Below are 16,034 nucleotides of genomic sequence, written 5' to 3'. Positions count from 1 at the left end.
AGTTACTATTCTCGATGCCAACCGGCAAAAAGGCTGGTGGGTAGAGTGATAAGAGAAAGAAGGGACTTTTCCGTTCCCAGACTAAGATCTGCTCCCTATTTCGTGGGGCAGGGCCGCTGCGGGTGCACCTTCCTTCCTTCCCTGACCGGGATCGGGCTGTGGGCACTCGGTGCGCGCCCAGGGATATGACAGGAGCGCGCACGCATGGAGCCGGGGATGCGCCGGCCGCCCGGGGACGCGCACGGGCTGGTCTCTGCCCTAATGCGGCGGCTGGAGGCGAGAGGAGCTTCAGGGGACGCAGGAGAAGTGGCAGCGCCGGCATCGGACAGCGCCCAGGACAGGAGCCCTCATCCCTGGAGGTAGGCAAGGCTGGGCACGGGGAAGATGGGGGTTATGGAGACCTGGAAAGAGGGTAGGGTTATGGAAACTCCGCTACTGACCCCCTCCTCCCGCCCTTGTTCCCGCCCTCCTCTGTCAAGTCTCCATCCCCAGACCTGGCCCCATCCCCCTCCACCTACATCCCTGTCTCTTCTCTTCTTTACCATTACCTGCCCTGAGTCCATTCTATATTGTTCATATCCCTGTCCCATTCCAACCCCCATCTTCATCCCTTGTCCAGCCTCCAACCCCCTGCACACCTTTTCTACCTTGGTCTCCTTGGCCACATCCCCTCCCCCTTCCTGCGTCCTGGCCCTCTTGCCCCTTTCCTCTCTGCTCTTTTCTCATCCATGAGCCCTATACCTCTGTTTATCTAGACATAGCACTTTTTATTAGCCCATTTCTCCAGTCCATGCCAGTTCCTCTTCTTGTCCTTGTCCATCTCTGTCAGACTCTCATACCCCCATCCGTATCCCATACCCCCATCATTCTGCGTCCTGTGTCTCCAATGCTCCTTCAGTTTATATCCACCCCCAGTACACCCTGTCCCAAGCCCTTCCTGGTTCCTCTAGGTTTTCCTTAACTATGAGTTGGCCTGCCATCCACTGCCTCTTCCACTGTCCTCCCTGGTACTGCACACGGCTGGTACTGAGTCCCTGCCCCCTCCCCTGTTTGGCACTGGGGCTCTCCCTCCCATTTTTGGGGCGGTCCAGGGCCTCATGAAGGCCCAGTATACTTACTCCTAGTTGTGGAATCCACTTATAACCCCTTTCTGGATGTTTACTCCTATTCACGGCTTGGAGATGAAGGATACTGGGGTGAGTAGGCCTCTCTTCTGTTCCTCTCCAGCCATCTTCCCCACAGCTGTTCAGGTTAGTTTCCTAGATGAATCAGGGGAGGGGGCATTTGGATGGAGAAGGGGCAGGGTCCCAGGAAATGGCAGCTCCTTCAGGGTTTTGTTCTGAGCTCTGAGGTACAAAGGCCTGACTGAAGAACCCTGCTGGAGGGTGGGAGGATTCTGGAGTTGATAAAGGAAGCTTCTTCAGCCTTCAGGTCAGCACTCTGGCATCATGAACTGTTCTGAGTGACCATGGGCTGGGCTGAGAGTGCTGAATCACCTAGACTCTGGTCCCCATGATAGCCCCTTCCTGTCCTGAGCCAGGATGTGCCCAATTCCTTCCTTGGCATTGATTTGGCAGTGGTGTGTATGTGTGTGTTGCGGGGAGATCCTCCCTCCCTCAGTCTGGAGACGTGGACAACAATGCCCCTTTTCTGTCTGTCTCCCTTGGAACTGTGGTGCTGTGGCAAGGGCAGACTGCAGAGCTCTGAGGCCCACACAGGAGTTCAATTCTTGTATGGTTCAGAACCTACCAAACTTGAGATGTAAGTTGAAGCTGCCTAGGGAAAACCATGTGTGGAGAGTGAGATTCAGCTATGGGTGTGGGGCAGGAAGATGGAAGAAGGCAGCATTCTATCCCCCTGTTAGTTTGGGGGTGGCTGGATCTAGTTGACTTGCTTTGAGGAAAAGTTGAAGATGAGAGGGGTCTGCTGAGCCTCTGATACATTCACCTTTTGTCTTGACTGAGCTGGCACTTGTGGGAAAGTAATTTCTCCCTGTCTTTGGATTCAGTTGAAGGTGTGTGTGTGTATGAGAGAGCTAGAGAGAAAAGGAGGAAGAGAGAGGGAGGGAGAACAAGACACAAATGAGGAAAGAGACTCACTCACACTTAACCCCAGAAACTGAGTTTGTCCACTGGGCAACATAGAGTGGTTGTCTAATTCCTGTCGTGGGGGCCTCAGCTAAAACCCAGCATTAAATTGGGAGGTTCAGAGCAAATTTCAGACCCTGTCCCTGTTTCAAAAGGCTCTCTCACTTTAGAAGCCTTACTGGTTGGACTCCTTTGACTTACGTACCGTAACTCTGAATAGTACTCAGGTAGTGCTGGCAAGGGACAAGCGGTTGGGGGACTGCTGCTCTCTCTGCTTTGTTGCTTTGCTCCGCCCCCTACCCCCCCCCACCCCATCACTGAGTTGAGGGTGGGGAGGAAGCTTTCTCTGGCATCAGTGCTTCCAGGGTTGCCAGCTTTTCCTGGTACTGGGAGGAGGCATCACCTGAAGCCAACGCTGAGAGTTGATTGGATTAAGGTTCTGACGTTGAAATGTTTGATTGGGGCTCAGGTTAAATGAGAGATTCTGGTAACAACAGTACATATTCCTCAGTTTTGTGTAATGAATATCACCCCTTGCTTTGACATCAAGACTACCCAGTGGTAAACCAAGACACAAAGAAAGAGAATTCAGTTCCTTAGAGAGCTGGAGCAAGATGTGTCCGTGTGTACTTGACCAGCTGCTTGTGGGCTGGACAAGGTTGCTTACAGGGACACACACAAGAAGTGGCTGATATTTGGGGCTCAGATTCTGCCTTTGAATTTCTGAGGAGGGAAGGAGAATGAGAGTCCTTATTCTTGCAGGATTCCAATCCCTCCAAAACTCTGTTGTTTGATCTGGTGCCCTACGCCAGTCACCACCTCCTCCTGGATCACACAGGAGTGGAAAGGGTGGGGAGGAGCAGTACTTTGTCTTTTTTTAAAAAAACAACCCGAAAGTCTTTTAATCCAACTCAGCCCCAAACAGTCTCCCCCAACCCTGTCCACCCTTCCTGGGTTTCACATACAGCTTACTGCAAGGGACTCTGCAAAGGGGAACTTGTAAAAATATATGTTAACACAACATTTGCCAGTTTAATGTTTTTCACGTGTACAGTTTAGTGGCACCAAGTGCATTTACAGTGTTGTGCAATAATCATCAATATCTCCACTTGATCTTTAGATAAATGTTCAGGAAACTTGGAGTGGTAGAGAAGTTCATGCCACCTGTGTTTGGATGGTATTAGTGTTTGTGTGTGTGTGTGTGTGTGTTTAGGGTGGCTGAAGGCTGATTACAGACTTACACATTCATTTAATTAAGTCCTACAATGCAATGCTGCACTATGTGCTAAGATCATGGAAATGAATAGTAAGACAGAGTTCCCAGCGTAATGGAAAAGGAAAACAAGTAATCAGACAAACTCAGGGCTGCTGAACAGTAACACCTTTCCTTCCAGTGGACTCAACCTCCTCCCCTCCAAAGCTCTGAAGACTGCTTGATGGATGACATCCAGAGTGGTATTCAGGGCAGACCCTGGAGTTGATTATTGGGAAAGGGTGGGAAAGTAGGTGAGATGCAAGGTGTTACCAGATTGGGGCTTGAGGACCAAGAGGGTGGATATTCTATGTGCGGCTGAGCCATATTAGGTGCTGCTTCAGCCTGATGGGAGACACCAGAGTCAACTCTGGTAAAAGGTCAATGCTACTTAACTCTCCCTTCTTGTCTCCTGAGCACTTCTGCTTTATGGGCAATGTATGAGCTGCATATATTGACTGTTAGAGTGAGTCTAAGGAGCTGTGGTAGCATAGTGGTTACTAGTTGGGCTACTAACCTCAAGGTCAGCAGTTCAATACTACCAGCGGGAGAAAGATGAGTCTTTCTGTTCCCGTAAAGATTTACAGCCTCGGAAACGCTTTGTAGAGTCGCTATGGGTCAGAACCCACTTGACTGACGGCACTTAACACAACAATAGAGTGAGTCAAAGGAAAGTGGCACAGTGTCTGCCTTCAGGGAATTCCGTGTCTACTGGGGAAGTGGTAAGCAAGTACAGGTACCTGTTCAGAAACAAGGCAAATAAAACGTTCTGAACTCTGATATGTACAAAAGGGTCTTGAGTTATGGGGAGATCGTTGTCAGGTGGGAATCCTCACAGATGTCCCGGTAGTGGAGGGATGTTTAATGGTGAACAGGAGAGATCCTTAGAGGTTATACACTTGACCATGGACATCTGAACTGAGGAAAGAGAGCCTGAGGGTGGAGACACCCAGTCTCATCTGTCCAAGTGGCTTCCTCTTTTCCCCACACACCTAAGTTAATTCATTTCATTAGTGTGCTGTGTGTTCTTAGCCTTTGTATATATTCCTGGAACTGTGCTAATTGTTGGGCATATAGATGTCATAGTCTAGGTCAGGGGTGGGGAACGTCAACCCTCAAAATCATTTGACCTGGCCCTGCCAAGCAACCACAGTTCCAACCATCACATTAGTGATGACTTCATTCAATGTTTGACTAAATATAGTAGGGTAATTTTTAAGTTGATACTTTTGTATGGCCTGTGAATGATGTTGTAAATTCTGGCTGAAAACAAGGTTCCCCATCTCTGGTCTAGGTGGAGAGACAGAAATGAAAACAAATGAAGGTTCAACATAAGAATTCCTACAAAAGCAGATAGACGTCTTCCTGTAGTGTAGGGGTATGGCTGGGGGCCATGGTGGGCAGCAAAACTTGGACCGATTATACCCAACTGTTGGGCTAGACCCTGCCTACAGCAGCTTGATATTCAACTTTTGAGTATTTACCTTTGGCCCTAGGACCCAGGTTGAGATGTAAGTGCAGATGTGTGATATATGTGGCCTGACCTTGGGGTTGCCAGGATCAGCTCTGAAGGTTAATGGCTGTGCCTGATGCTCAAGTAGGCCCCTCAGCAGCTCTGCTCACCCAGCACATTGGTCAGATTGTGCCAGCCGGAGTGAGAACCCTGGAGCCACCTTCCTCTCACTGGGTTTTGAGGCAAGCCAGGGAAAGTGGCAGTGGCATACTGGCAAGAGTCACCATAAAGAACTGTGGTGCTGTGGGTTAATGTGCCAGACTACAAAGCCATTTGAACTGCAAGGTTGGAGGTTCAAGCTCACCAGCCACTCCTCAGAAACCCTATATAGGGTTGCTATGGGTTGGAACCGACTCAATGGCACTTAACAACATACCCATACTATTTGCTTTATATGCATCATCTTCATATGTGTTCATCCTGCAAAGGAGTCATTGCTAAAATCAGTCCTAGTTTTACAGATATCCGAGACAAGACCCAGAGAGGTTGGTGCTTGTCTGAGACCCCAGTGGTTAATTTGAAGAGCTAAAATTTAAACCTATATTTGTTTGACTTCAAATCCCATGCTCCTCTCCTATATACTGTATTGGGTTCCCCTCACTTGGTGGAAAAATAAAGAATGAGAAGGTTTTATTTACATGCACAGTGCTCTCAGAAGGGATACATTAGCATGCAATTTTGAGTACCTACCGACTCGAAGGCACATAACAACAACAACAACAACAACATTAAGTCCCTCAGGAGCTCTGGTAGCGTAGTGGTTATGAATTGGGCTGCTAATCTCATGGTCAGCAGTTCAAAACTACCAGCTGTTCCGCGGGAGAAAGTTGAGGCTTTCTGCTTCCGTAAAGATTTACAGCCTCAGAAACCCTGTGCAGACTCGCTATGAGTCAGAACTGACTCCACGGCACATACCAACAACAAATTAAGTCCCTCGGAGTCCTGGTGTGGTGTTGTGGGCTAATGCACAAACTGCAAAGTCATTCATTTGAACTGCAAGGTTGATGGTTCAAGCTCACCAGCTGCTCCTTGGAAATCCTATGCAGGGTCACTATGGATTGTAATTGACTCAACAGCCCTTAAGAACAACAACAACTAAGCCCCTCTGATGGACAGAGAAATATAACGCTGCTCCTGTTTTCAAATTGGAGAAATCAGATGAAACACTTTGGATCTACACAAGATAGTGTGTGATCAATTCTTCATTGATCCCTCAATCCCTCAGTCAAATTTCACAGGAAATAGGGATCTGTCAGTACCCGTGGTGACATAGCATGTGGAAAGCACCAACTTTTGAAGTCATACAGACCCAAATCCTGCTTCTTCTACTTACTAGTTAGGGGACTGTAGTTTCCTCATCTGTAAAATGGAACTATTACATGAACCTTGCATGTAGTAGTTCTAAGGATTAAATGTGATGAGGCAATGAGGGACTCTTCACAGTGCTGGTGGTGGAGATGCTATTCCCAAAGGACGGATCTAGGCCTTGTAAAACAGGTAGCGTTTGGATGCTGAAGGGGAGAGGACCGTAGCTTAGATGAGGAAACCCACCAAGTGTGTAAGTAAAAACGTGGTGAGATCAGGTTCTCTAGGAAAGCAGTGGCCTCTTTAGTGGCCTCCTCATCCTGCCTTCTCTCCTCCAACTCTCATCCCCACTAACTCCAGATCCTGCAGTAAAGTCTGTTGGGAAAAAAGACATCGTCATGAAAGGCATGAGGATTTATGTTCTCTTGTAGCCCATCATTAACAGAGCCTAAGTATGTTGCTTCCTCTATACAATTAAATTGCTGAAAGTCTGTTGCCCCCAGAAGCCCATGTCTCTGGCATTCATGTCATTGATTAATTTCTTGTCCTGTCTTTTCTCTCCCAAATGCCTTGCCTTGAAAAAGTTGGATGCCTGGAGCCTGGTGGGGTCATCCCCTCGTGCCCTTCCCACCTCCTCCCCTTTGGGCAGCTCCCTCCTCTGGGAAGCAGCTGCCTGAGCATCTGCCCTCTCCTCCTTCACCTGCTCCTCCTCCCTGGCCCTGCCCCGACTGAACAAGGCTTCCCTGGCAGCCCCTCTCCCCGACATTATGATGCTAATAATGTTGTTAATGTTTTCTAGACCCAGAAAGAAAGCCCCAATCTGTTCTAATGAATTTAATTAGAGAGGGGCTTGGAGGGCCTCAGAACCTCTTACCAGGATCACAATAAACAGAGTTAACGAGATAAACAGCCTGGGATCTGCCGATCAAGGGAAGGAAGGGAAGATTTCCAAATCCATACTAGAAAGAAGAGTCCCTAGCACCCGGAACTGGAGACAGGCTGTGTGGCTCCAGGTGGCTCCCTGTTGGTCTATTTCCATCTGCCCCATGCAGCCCTATACACTTGGCTTCATACCTAGCTCTGCCCTAGTACAGCAGCAAAACCTCCTGAGAAGGTCTTATTCTCATCATCACCAAACATCTATTGAGCATTGACCACATTGTCTCACAGATTAATGCAGAGCCTTATGAGACCCTGCGTCTGCCCTAAAAGGCTTAAGAGACACATTTTAGATATAAGGAATAGTTCAGTGGTAAAATCATGACTTTCACACAGGAAACCCACCATCTGTTTCTAGCCATTACCCTCATGTACAGCTTCCACTTTTCTGTCAGTGTAGCCTTGTGTGTTGCTATGATGTTGACTAGGTTTCAGTAGAGCCTGTAGACTGAGGCAGACTAGAAAGAAAAGCCTGGCATCCTACTTGTGAAAATCAGCCAATAAAACCCCTATGGATCAAATGGTTCCATCCATAACTGATCATGGTGACAGGATAGGACCAGGCAGTATTTTTTTCCTCTGTGCATAGTGTCACCATGAGTTGGGGACCAACTTGATGGCAGCTTAAAAACAACAACAAATGTAGGAAGGTTGAGGGGAGATCACATTGGACTTGGCTGATCTGGAAAAGCTTCCTGGAGGAGGAAGTGCTACTTGCAGTGGGCCTGGGAAAGAGCAAGACCCTGTTGTTGTTGTTAAGTGCCATCGAGTTGGTTCTGATTCATAGTGACCCTGTATAGCATTTCCAGGTAGTGGCTGGTGAGCTTGAACCACTGACTTTGCAGTTCAAACTGACCTTGCAGTCTAGCGCTGTAATTCACAGTGTCACAGGCTTCCAAATCAGAGGTTTTGGAGGAATGTGCAGGAGTCTTGGGGTTCTGATGAATAAATGGCATGATTTGGGTGGCAGACTCATGTTATTCAATACTGCTCCAGACATATCCCTAGACATATTCCATATGTCTCATAAGGCATATGGAGACATGACCATAGAGCACCCTGCATGCTGGAATACCCTGGTTGTTTCTTACAAGTGGGGTTTTCTCTGCTTTCTGTCTCTGAGCACCTACAATACCAAACACAGAGAAGAATTTCCTAGGATGAGGTGGTTCTGACCTGCATGCTGAGCTAACTCTCCTGGATCCAATTGAGGTCAAACTGGGCAGATGAGTTCTCTTTGGGGCCGACTGACTAGATGCTAAGTTTTGTTCTAAGACCTTGTGATTTTCTGGGATGAGACTGAATAGCTGGCAGAGCAATTCCTAGGACTCTCCCCAGTGATGAAAGTTCCTTCCTTCTCTGATGCTGGCCAATTTGCTTTGGCAGTAGCATTTTTATTTGCAAATGCTCAATGGAATCTTCCAACTCTAGGGCCAGTGAGTTTTATAACTCTTCTTGCATTAATAAGAGTTCTCTGAATGTGTATGTGTGCATTTGTATATGTGTTGCTTCTGTTAGTCAAATTATTGCAACTAGATGCTTGACTGTTTTTTAAAAGTTTTTATTGTGAATTGAGTGATAGTTTACATGGGGGAACATCAGTTCGTTTCACTGCAATAATTACAATCCCCTGCATGCTTCATCATTCAACAGTATTGCTTCTATTCCCTCTGTTGTTGTTGTTTTTTGGGGGGATGTATACCAAAACACTCAGGAATATACAATCATTCAAGCCACCAAAAGGCCGTCAGCACACATCCCCTCTCCCTGCATGAGTCTAGAATCCTCAGCTGCTCCATCTCTCCATGTAGATGCTTGACTTTTATTTATAATGCAATCACTATTAAACATCTAGAGCCTTTGTTTCCACATATGAAATTATAGGAAGAGACATCCCTGTATCTCACTGTGTGCAGATCCGTAAGCTGAATGCTTTGAGAATAGCATTTGCAGTAAATACAAGGTGGTATCATAGCTATCCTTTTGATAGGAAGTATTCTGCTCCTGTGAAGATTTAAAACCTCAGAAACCGTATACAAGTGTGTTATGGGTTGAAGTCTACTCAATGGCACTTAACAACAACAAATAATAATACCATATTGAAAATGTAAGTCAGTTGTTCCCACCACACTCCCCATCAGAACTTATTGGCTTGTGAGACCAGCCAGTGCCTTTTTTTTTTTTTTGGTACCATCAGGGTTTCTAATTTCTGCTATTTTCCATAGTTGATCTAGGCTTCTGCATAATCAGTAGTGAATTGAGTACATTGTCAGGAGTCGGTGACCTCCCTGTGTGTGTTTATGTGAGAGGAATTACTATAACACCACTCTTGTAATACCCAATGTGTGGTATTTTTCCACATGTTGGAGTTGACATGTTCTTTATGAAAGAAAATGCTTTTGAGGCCACAGGCAATTTTCCTATGCTGACGTGGGCAAGGACAGAAACTAGATCTCTTTCTGATATCATCACAGACTGAGTGGAATCAAAGCCTCTGGGACTCCAGTTGGAAAATAGATCAAGGTTCTCTGGCTGATCCCAACCCTCAGCTCTGCCTTGGTTTTGTTTTTATATAATATGTGTTGCATTCACAGTTATTGTTTGAAGCCCCTACAATGTGCATGGCATGCTTCTAGGTGGCATGTGCATGACATGGCTTCTAGGTGGCAACTCTTTATAAGAGACTCTACAATTCATAGAATGTTAGAGACTTTTTATTCAAGAACTTTTCATTGTACTGATGGGGAACTGAGACTCAGAAGGGTGAAGTGACTTACCTATGACCTCATGGTTTCTGGCAGAAGCTAGTGCTTCTTCAATATACTGGTCCATCAGGAACTTTAAAAAACACTTCTGAGCCTCGTCATTGTACAAGATGTTTTGTATCTAAATTTCTTAAAGCATGATCCAAACCAGAAATGCTTTTGAATGTCAGAGAAGCAAGAATATCAATGTGGGCTAAAGTTCTTTAAAAGGTTTTGAGAAGTAGGTTTCAGGATTGGGCTTCAGGGGGCTGGATTGGATTTGAATCACGAATAGTAAGAAAACACACATTTCTGGTGAGTAGAGGAAGCATAATTAAAGTCATAGGGGAGAGACACAACTGGTGTGGTTGGCTGACTAGCTGGCCAGGATGGAGTAGTGGAAGGTGCAACTGGGGAGACTGGGTGGGACCAAACTGCAGAGAACTTTGATTGAGGTGTTAGAATTTTTTAAATTTATTTTAATTTGGTGAAGAGCATTCAAAGCTTCTTAGATGAGCTGGCTCTTGCTCTGAAGAAAAGGTTGTGGTCTTAAAAGTGAATAGGAAGCTCCTTCGCAGGCACCTAATAGTACAGGAGAGAATAGTTACTTCTAAAAGTGTGACGGGGAAAGGGAAAGTGAAACTTTTTGTTGGGCGAGTTAGAGCTCGTTGCTGTCCAGGGTGCTGACCTACCATTTCGGATAGATTTTTCTCCCCGTGTTCTTAATGCTGCCAGGTTAGAAGGTAAAACTGGGAGTGCTATAAGGATCTGGGGGAAGATTTTGGCTAGGACCAGGTAGCATATGGATCTTCTGTAAACTCATAACAGACTTCACAATCCTTGTGATGAAAGCAAAAGTATGAGTTGGAGAAACTAGTAATGGCATTCTGTGGCAGGAGAAATGGTATGCACATATTCATGCTAAGGCAACCTGATTTTTAACCTTGAAGGTTTTAAATTGTGAGGATGGTGAAGTACCAGTTAATATTTCATTCTGTTAACACATAAGCTCACAATGTCAGAGCCAACTCTGGCAAATATCTATAACAAGTTTTGCCATCTTTGTGGTTGGTGTTTTTGTTGTTGTTTTTTGAGAATCTCAGCACAGTGCTTATTTCATTGTGCAAATACACTCTACTTGGCATTCTGCATGTACCTAAAACCTCTCCCATACACTGGAAGAGAGCAACAGAAGTTCCCAGAAGACCCTATTGTAAATGCTCGATTTTAGTGTTGTAGAAGTTTCTGTGAGGATACAAATGCTCCTTATACATACTGTCCAACACAGTCGCCACCAGGCACATGTGGCTATTGAGTGATTGAAATATGACTAAATAACTTTTAAGTTTAATTAAATTTTAATAATATCCATATGTGGTTAGTGGTTACAATACTGGATTGTAGAACTCTGTCCACTCCAAGGAGTGCAATGGCTCTATACAATAAGCTCTGGACTTCAAACCACAAGGTCAGTGGTTCAAGCCCACTAGCTGCTCCACAGAAGAAAGGTAAGACTTTCTGCTCCTGCAAAATGTACAACCTCAGAAACCCTATGCAGGGTTTCTATGAGTCAGAACTGACTTGATGGCATTTAACATCAAAGTAACAACATATAGTCCAAAGGACCCCTGGTGGTACAGTGCTTAAAGCACTTGACTGCTAACTAAAAAGTTGCAGTTCAAGTCCAACAGCTACTTTGTGGAGGAAAGATGAGGCAGTCTGCTTCTGTAAAGATTTACAACTTTGGAATTCCTGGCTGTTTCTACTCTGTCCTTCTGGGTCACTATGAGTTGGAATTGACTCAACAGAAGCAGGTTTTATATAGTCCAAATCCTTAACTGTTGCCATGTATTCTTGCCTGTTGGTTCCTGAGACCTAAACCTCTTTGGTTTAGAGAAAAGTTTACCTTTTTTTTTTTTTAATGTTTTATTGTGAATTTTGTGATAGTTTACGTGGGAGAACATTAGTTTTACATTCATCCTATCGTATATCATTTCATTCGATCCCTTCCATGCATCATCAACCAACCAAAGGATATACACTATTGTGAATTATGTGATAGTTTACATGGAAGAACATTAATTTTACATTCATCCTATCATATATCATTTCATACGATCCACTCCATGCATCATCAGCCAACCAAAGGGTATACACTACAAGCCTGCCCCCCAGTCATCAGCATACAGCCCCTCTCCCTCTCTGTGTCTAAAGTCCCCATCTGTGTCTAAAGATCCATCTCTCCACGTCATTGTCTCTGCCTCCATCTCAGGCATCACTGCTTCTCTGGGTCGGGTCCCACTCTCCGCTCTTCTCCCTTGATGGTCCCAGGGACTTCCGCTCCTAGGCTGAAAAGTTAATCACTCCCCTCCTTGCTACAAAATGTCTACCTTTACAATTCCAACCCTCACAAGCAGTCTTGATAACAATTATTCAGTATTGTATCACAAGAGATACATCTGCATTTCATTTCATCAGCCCCACCTAGACAGATTGTATGCTACTCCGTGGAGATTCTTCCTTCCTTCATTCCCTCTGAATCTAGGTTCCCTCTTGAAAGCTTGTAAGCCAGTCACTTCTTGCCTTTGTAGGAGAAAAGTTGTCTTTTGAATGGGGATACATTTGACATATTGCTGGAGTAAACCCCATATTGAATATGATTGAAAGTCTCTGGGTGTGAATTTCTCCCTGACTTTCTTGTATTGACCATGAGAAGAACCGTACAGGATGCATTACAGTTGTCCTTTCAAGAACAGAAAAAAAAACTCCTTGAATTCTGGCTGAGGTCCCAGGGACTTGATCCGAGACATTTTGGAGCCTTGACTAGGGAGACAATGCAGTATTGATGGCCCTGCAGCCTGGTTGTGGGTGAGGTGGAGTGCAGCTGATGGGTTAGATGTTTGTGATCCTCCATCAGAATGAGGTTTTTGGTCTCCCACTCTCCTGGTGTGGCACTGTGGGTTAATGCGCCAGACTGCAAAGCCATTTGAACTGCAAGGTTAGCAGTTCAAGCTCACCAGCTGCTCCTCGGAAACCCTATACAGGGTCGCTATGGGTTGGAACCAGCTCGATGGCACTTCACAACAACTAAGTCTTTTTACCTGGTATAATGGAGATGGCCTAGGATGGGGTGTGGGTGAGTGTTAGTGCACTAAGTAAGGGACAAAGTTGACAAACTCCATCGTCATCACTACCTGGTTGGCAAAGATCAGCATGTATCCAGTTCCCAACAGTGAAAATAGATCCAGCCTGAGGGATCCACTCTGTCTCTTCTTCATCCTTGTCACTAGCTGCTCATGCGATGGTCTCTCTTCAACCTGGAGCTGGGTCAGAGTTCACAGGTTAGATGGATACTATTTTTCAGACCAGCTGTCCAAACACCATTTCTCAGATCCTAACCTAGTGTCTAACCTGGAGCTAGGTCAGAGCTCACAAATTACAAGGACAGTTTCCTGCAGACACCCACTTAGGCAGATGTCCCTGTGACTCTTGTTGTCCCTGTGAGTTCATTAATTTTCTGGAATGACTTACCAGATCTCATAGAGAATGAACTATACATACAGCTACAGATTATTACAACTAAAAAGGAGATGAATGATGAGACACATAAGATGAGGTCTTAGAGGAGTCCCAGTGAATTGGGAAGGTCCTCTGAGCCTTATTGTTCTTCCCATGTGACCATGATAGATTCCATCATGCCTCCTGATGGATCCCATATAATGGATCCCAGATGATGCCCCTTTCTCCGTTAGCCCCAACTCATCATCCTTGGGTATTCGTCCTGCTAGAAAGAACAGAGAAAAGCCAAATTGTTTTCAGTAGGGTGGTTCCACACCTTCTAGGTAGATACCAGAAGAGAGAAAATGCTTTAAAATGTCCATCAATAGGTAAATAATAATAACCTGTCAAATAGCTGTAAGAGAAAATTCTCATTGTATTGGCACCTGGCAATACCCAGAGCTCGCCTAACCTTGTCATAAATATGGCGATTTCCTTAGGTTTCTACTCTTAGATCTGTTGTATAGGTCTGATTTTCTAAAGCAGAGAGCAGGCTCTTTGAAGCGAGGAAGCACATGTTATACTTTTTGTTTGTTTGTTTTCTCCCATCAAATCTCAAGTTGGCCAACAATGATTCTTAACAATTGCCTGTTTATAAGTGGCTCCAAGTCCATGGGTGGTGCAAACACCTAATGTGCTTGGCTGCTAATGGGATGATTGGAGGTTCAAGTTCACCTAAAGGTACTTCATAAAAAAATTCTTCCAAAGCTACTTTTGAAAAATCAGCCACTGAAAACCTTATGGAGCACAGTTTTACTCTGATGTACATTGTATCACTATGAGTCGGAGTCGATTCTGTGGCAGCTGGTATCCTGTGAGTAGCTCTTCCTTAGCCTTGAGCCATAGATTTGACCCCAATAAATATGGTCACATGAATTCAAATAATATTTATTGAGCCCCTGCTGGGTCTAAATCTTTGTGCTTGGTACTGTGGACAGTGACAAAAGAGGAGCCAAGGATGGTTGCTCCCAGTCTAATGGGAAAGAAGGAGATACATGTTAAAAAGCACACATATACACACACAACTGATAGAAACAAGGACAGACGTGCATAGCTGGGGTTGGGTGGTAGGGTGCTGTAGAGGCCAAATTATGTGTATGTCTCTGTCTGCCCCTTCCCTCGAGGATTCCTTCCTACATGAGGCTGAGCTGGTACCAGCCACCTCTAAGCCTTTAGTGACAGGGCCGTCTTTATGGTTGGCCAGGCAGGCGGGCTGTCCTGAGCTTGCCTCATCATGGCAAAGAGCACTCAAGGAAGGGGGAAGAGGACTGTGTGGGAGAGAAGGAACTCCTTTTTTTTTCTTTGTCACTTAAATGGTGACAGTCTTGTGCTCAGACTTCCTCATAGTCACAGAGTTTGTGGGACTCAAGCAGCTCTTATACGTGGAACCCCATGACAAACACCCAGGTGCAGGTCCAAGGAGACAAGAGAAACAGAACTTTGTGGTGTGGCTCCCTGCAATCATCTGAGCTCTACACTCAAAGGTGGAGAACAGGTGGGCTACATCTCCTAGTTAGAGCTGAGAAGGGAGGTTACAGGAGGTATGCCTTTCACCATCTTCAAAATCAGTGCTTCTTAATCCTCACAGGAGACACGAATTACCCTGTTAAAATGCAGTTTCAGAATCTGGAGGTCTGGGGTGGTGCCTGCATTTTTAATAAGCTCCCAGGTAATACTGATGCCGCTAGGCAGAGCTACACTTTTACTGGCAAGGCTCTACACCTGGATTCTCATCCCTGGAAACACATTCACACTGCTTGGGGAGATTTATAATATGCTAATGTCTGGGGCCTACTCCATCACAAATAAATCACAGCCTTCCAAGGTTGGGTCTGTGCATTGGTATGTTATAAAAGCCCTTCAGGTGACTCATTCTGATTTTCTGCCCAGGTTGGAAGCTGGTGACTCTCTATGTGTTTTTTCTTATCCCTTCACTGGTATTTTTCATCTGACTGTGTCTCTTCCTTACCCTAAAAGACTATAAGTGCTGGGAGGACAGGAAGAGTCTCATACTGTTGTAGTACCAGCGTCTGCCCCAAAGTAATTCTCAGTCAGCATGTAGGTGGCTAGCTTAGTTGGTTACAGCATGATGCCATATTGGTGGCTCTGGCCACACAGCGTGTGACTGTAGCATCATCCATGAAGGATTGAAAAATACAATTGGTTTTGTTGGTGTTATTGTTATTAAGTGTCACTGAGTCAGTTATGATTGATAGTGACCATATATAGGGTTTCCAAGGAGTATCTGGTCCTGTGGTTTCCAAGGTGTGGCAAGGAGTATCTGGTCCTGTGGTTTCCAAGGTGTGGCACTGTGGGTTAATATGCCAGACTGCAAAACCCTTTGAACTGCAAGGTTGGCAGTTCAAGCTCACCAGCTTCTCCTCAGAAACCCTATAGAGGATCGCTATGGGTCAGAATCAACTTGACAGGACTTTACAACAACAACAACAAGGAGTATCTGGTGGGTTTGAACCAATAACCTTTCAATTAGCTGTCCCATGCTTAGCCACATAATTTGTTTGCAGAAGGCCAATTCTTCTGATGGAAGAATAGTTCAAAGTTGTACCTAGTTCCTGGAACCATGCTTGTCACATACTTGTCATACACTTCTAGTTAATATCTTTTTTTTTTTTTTT

At 45.3% G+C, this 16,034-nt stretch overlaps 1 protein-coding gene across 1 annotated transcript in view; it reads left to right on the top strand.

The window, feature by feature from the left end:
* Positions 1 to 245: 245 nt before the first annotated feature.
* Positions 246 to 16,034, top strand: part of NFASC (neurofascin) — a 295,966-nt gene continuing 280,177 nt past the window's right edge. The window contains exon 1 of the mRNA XM_006834092.1: positions 246 to 359. Coding sequence (XP_006834155.1) covers positions 262 to 359 — 98 coding nt within the window. The 5' untranslated portion in view covers positions 246 to 261. The remainder of the gene's footprint in view (positions 360 to 16,034) is intronic.

The sequence above is a fragment of the Chrysochloris asiatica genome, unplaced genomic scaffold (assembly GCF_000296735.1).
Source record: "Chrysochloris asiatica unplaced genomic scaffold, ChrAsi1.0 scaffold00009, whole genome shotgun sequence".
Taxonomy (NCBI): Eukaryota; Metazoa; Chordata; class Mammalia; order Afrosoricida; family Chrysochloridae; genus Chrysochloris; species Chrysochloris asiatica.
This window is presented reverse-complemented; position numbering and strand designations above follow the sequence as displayed.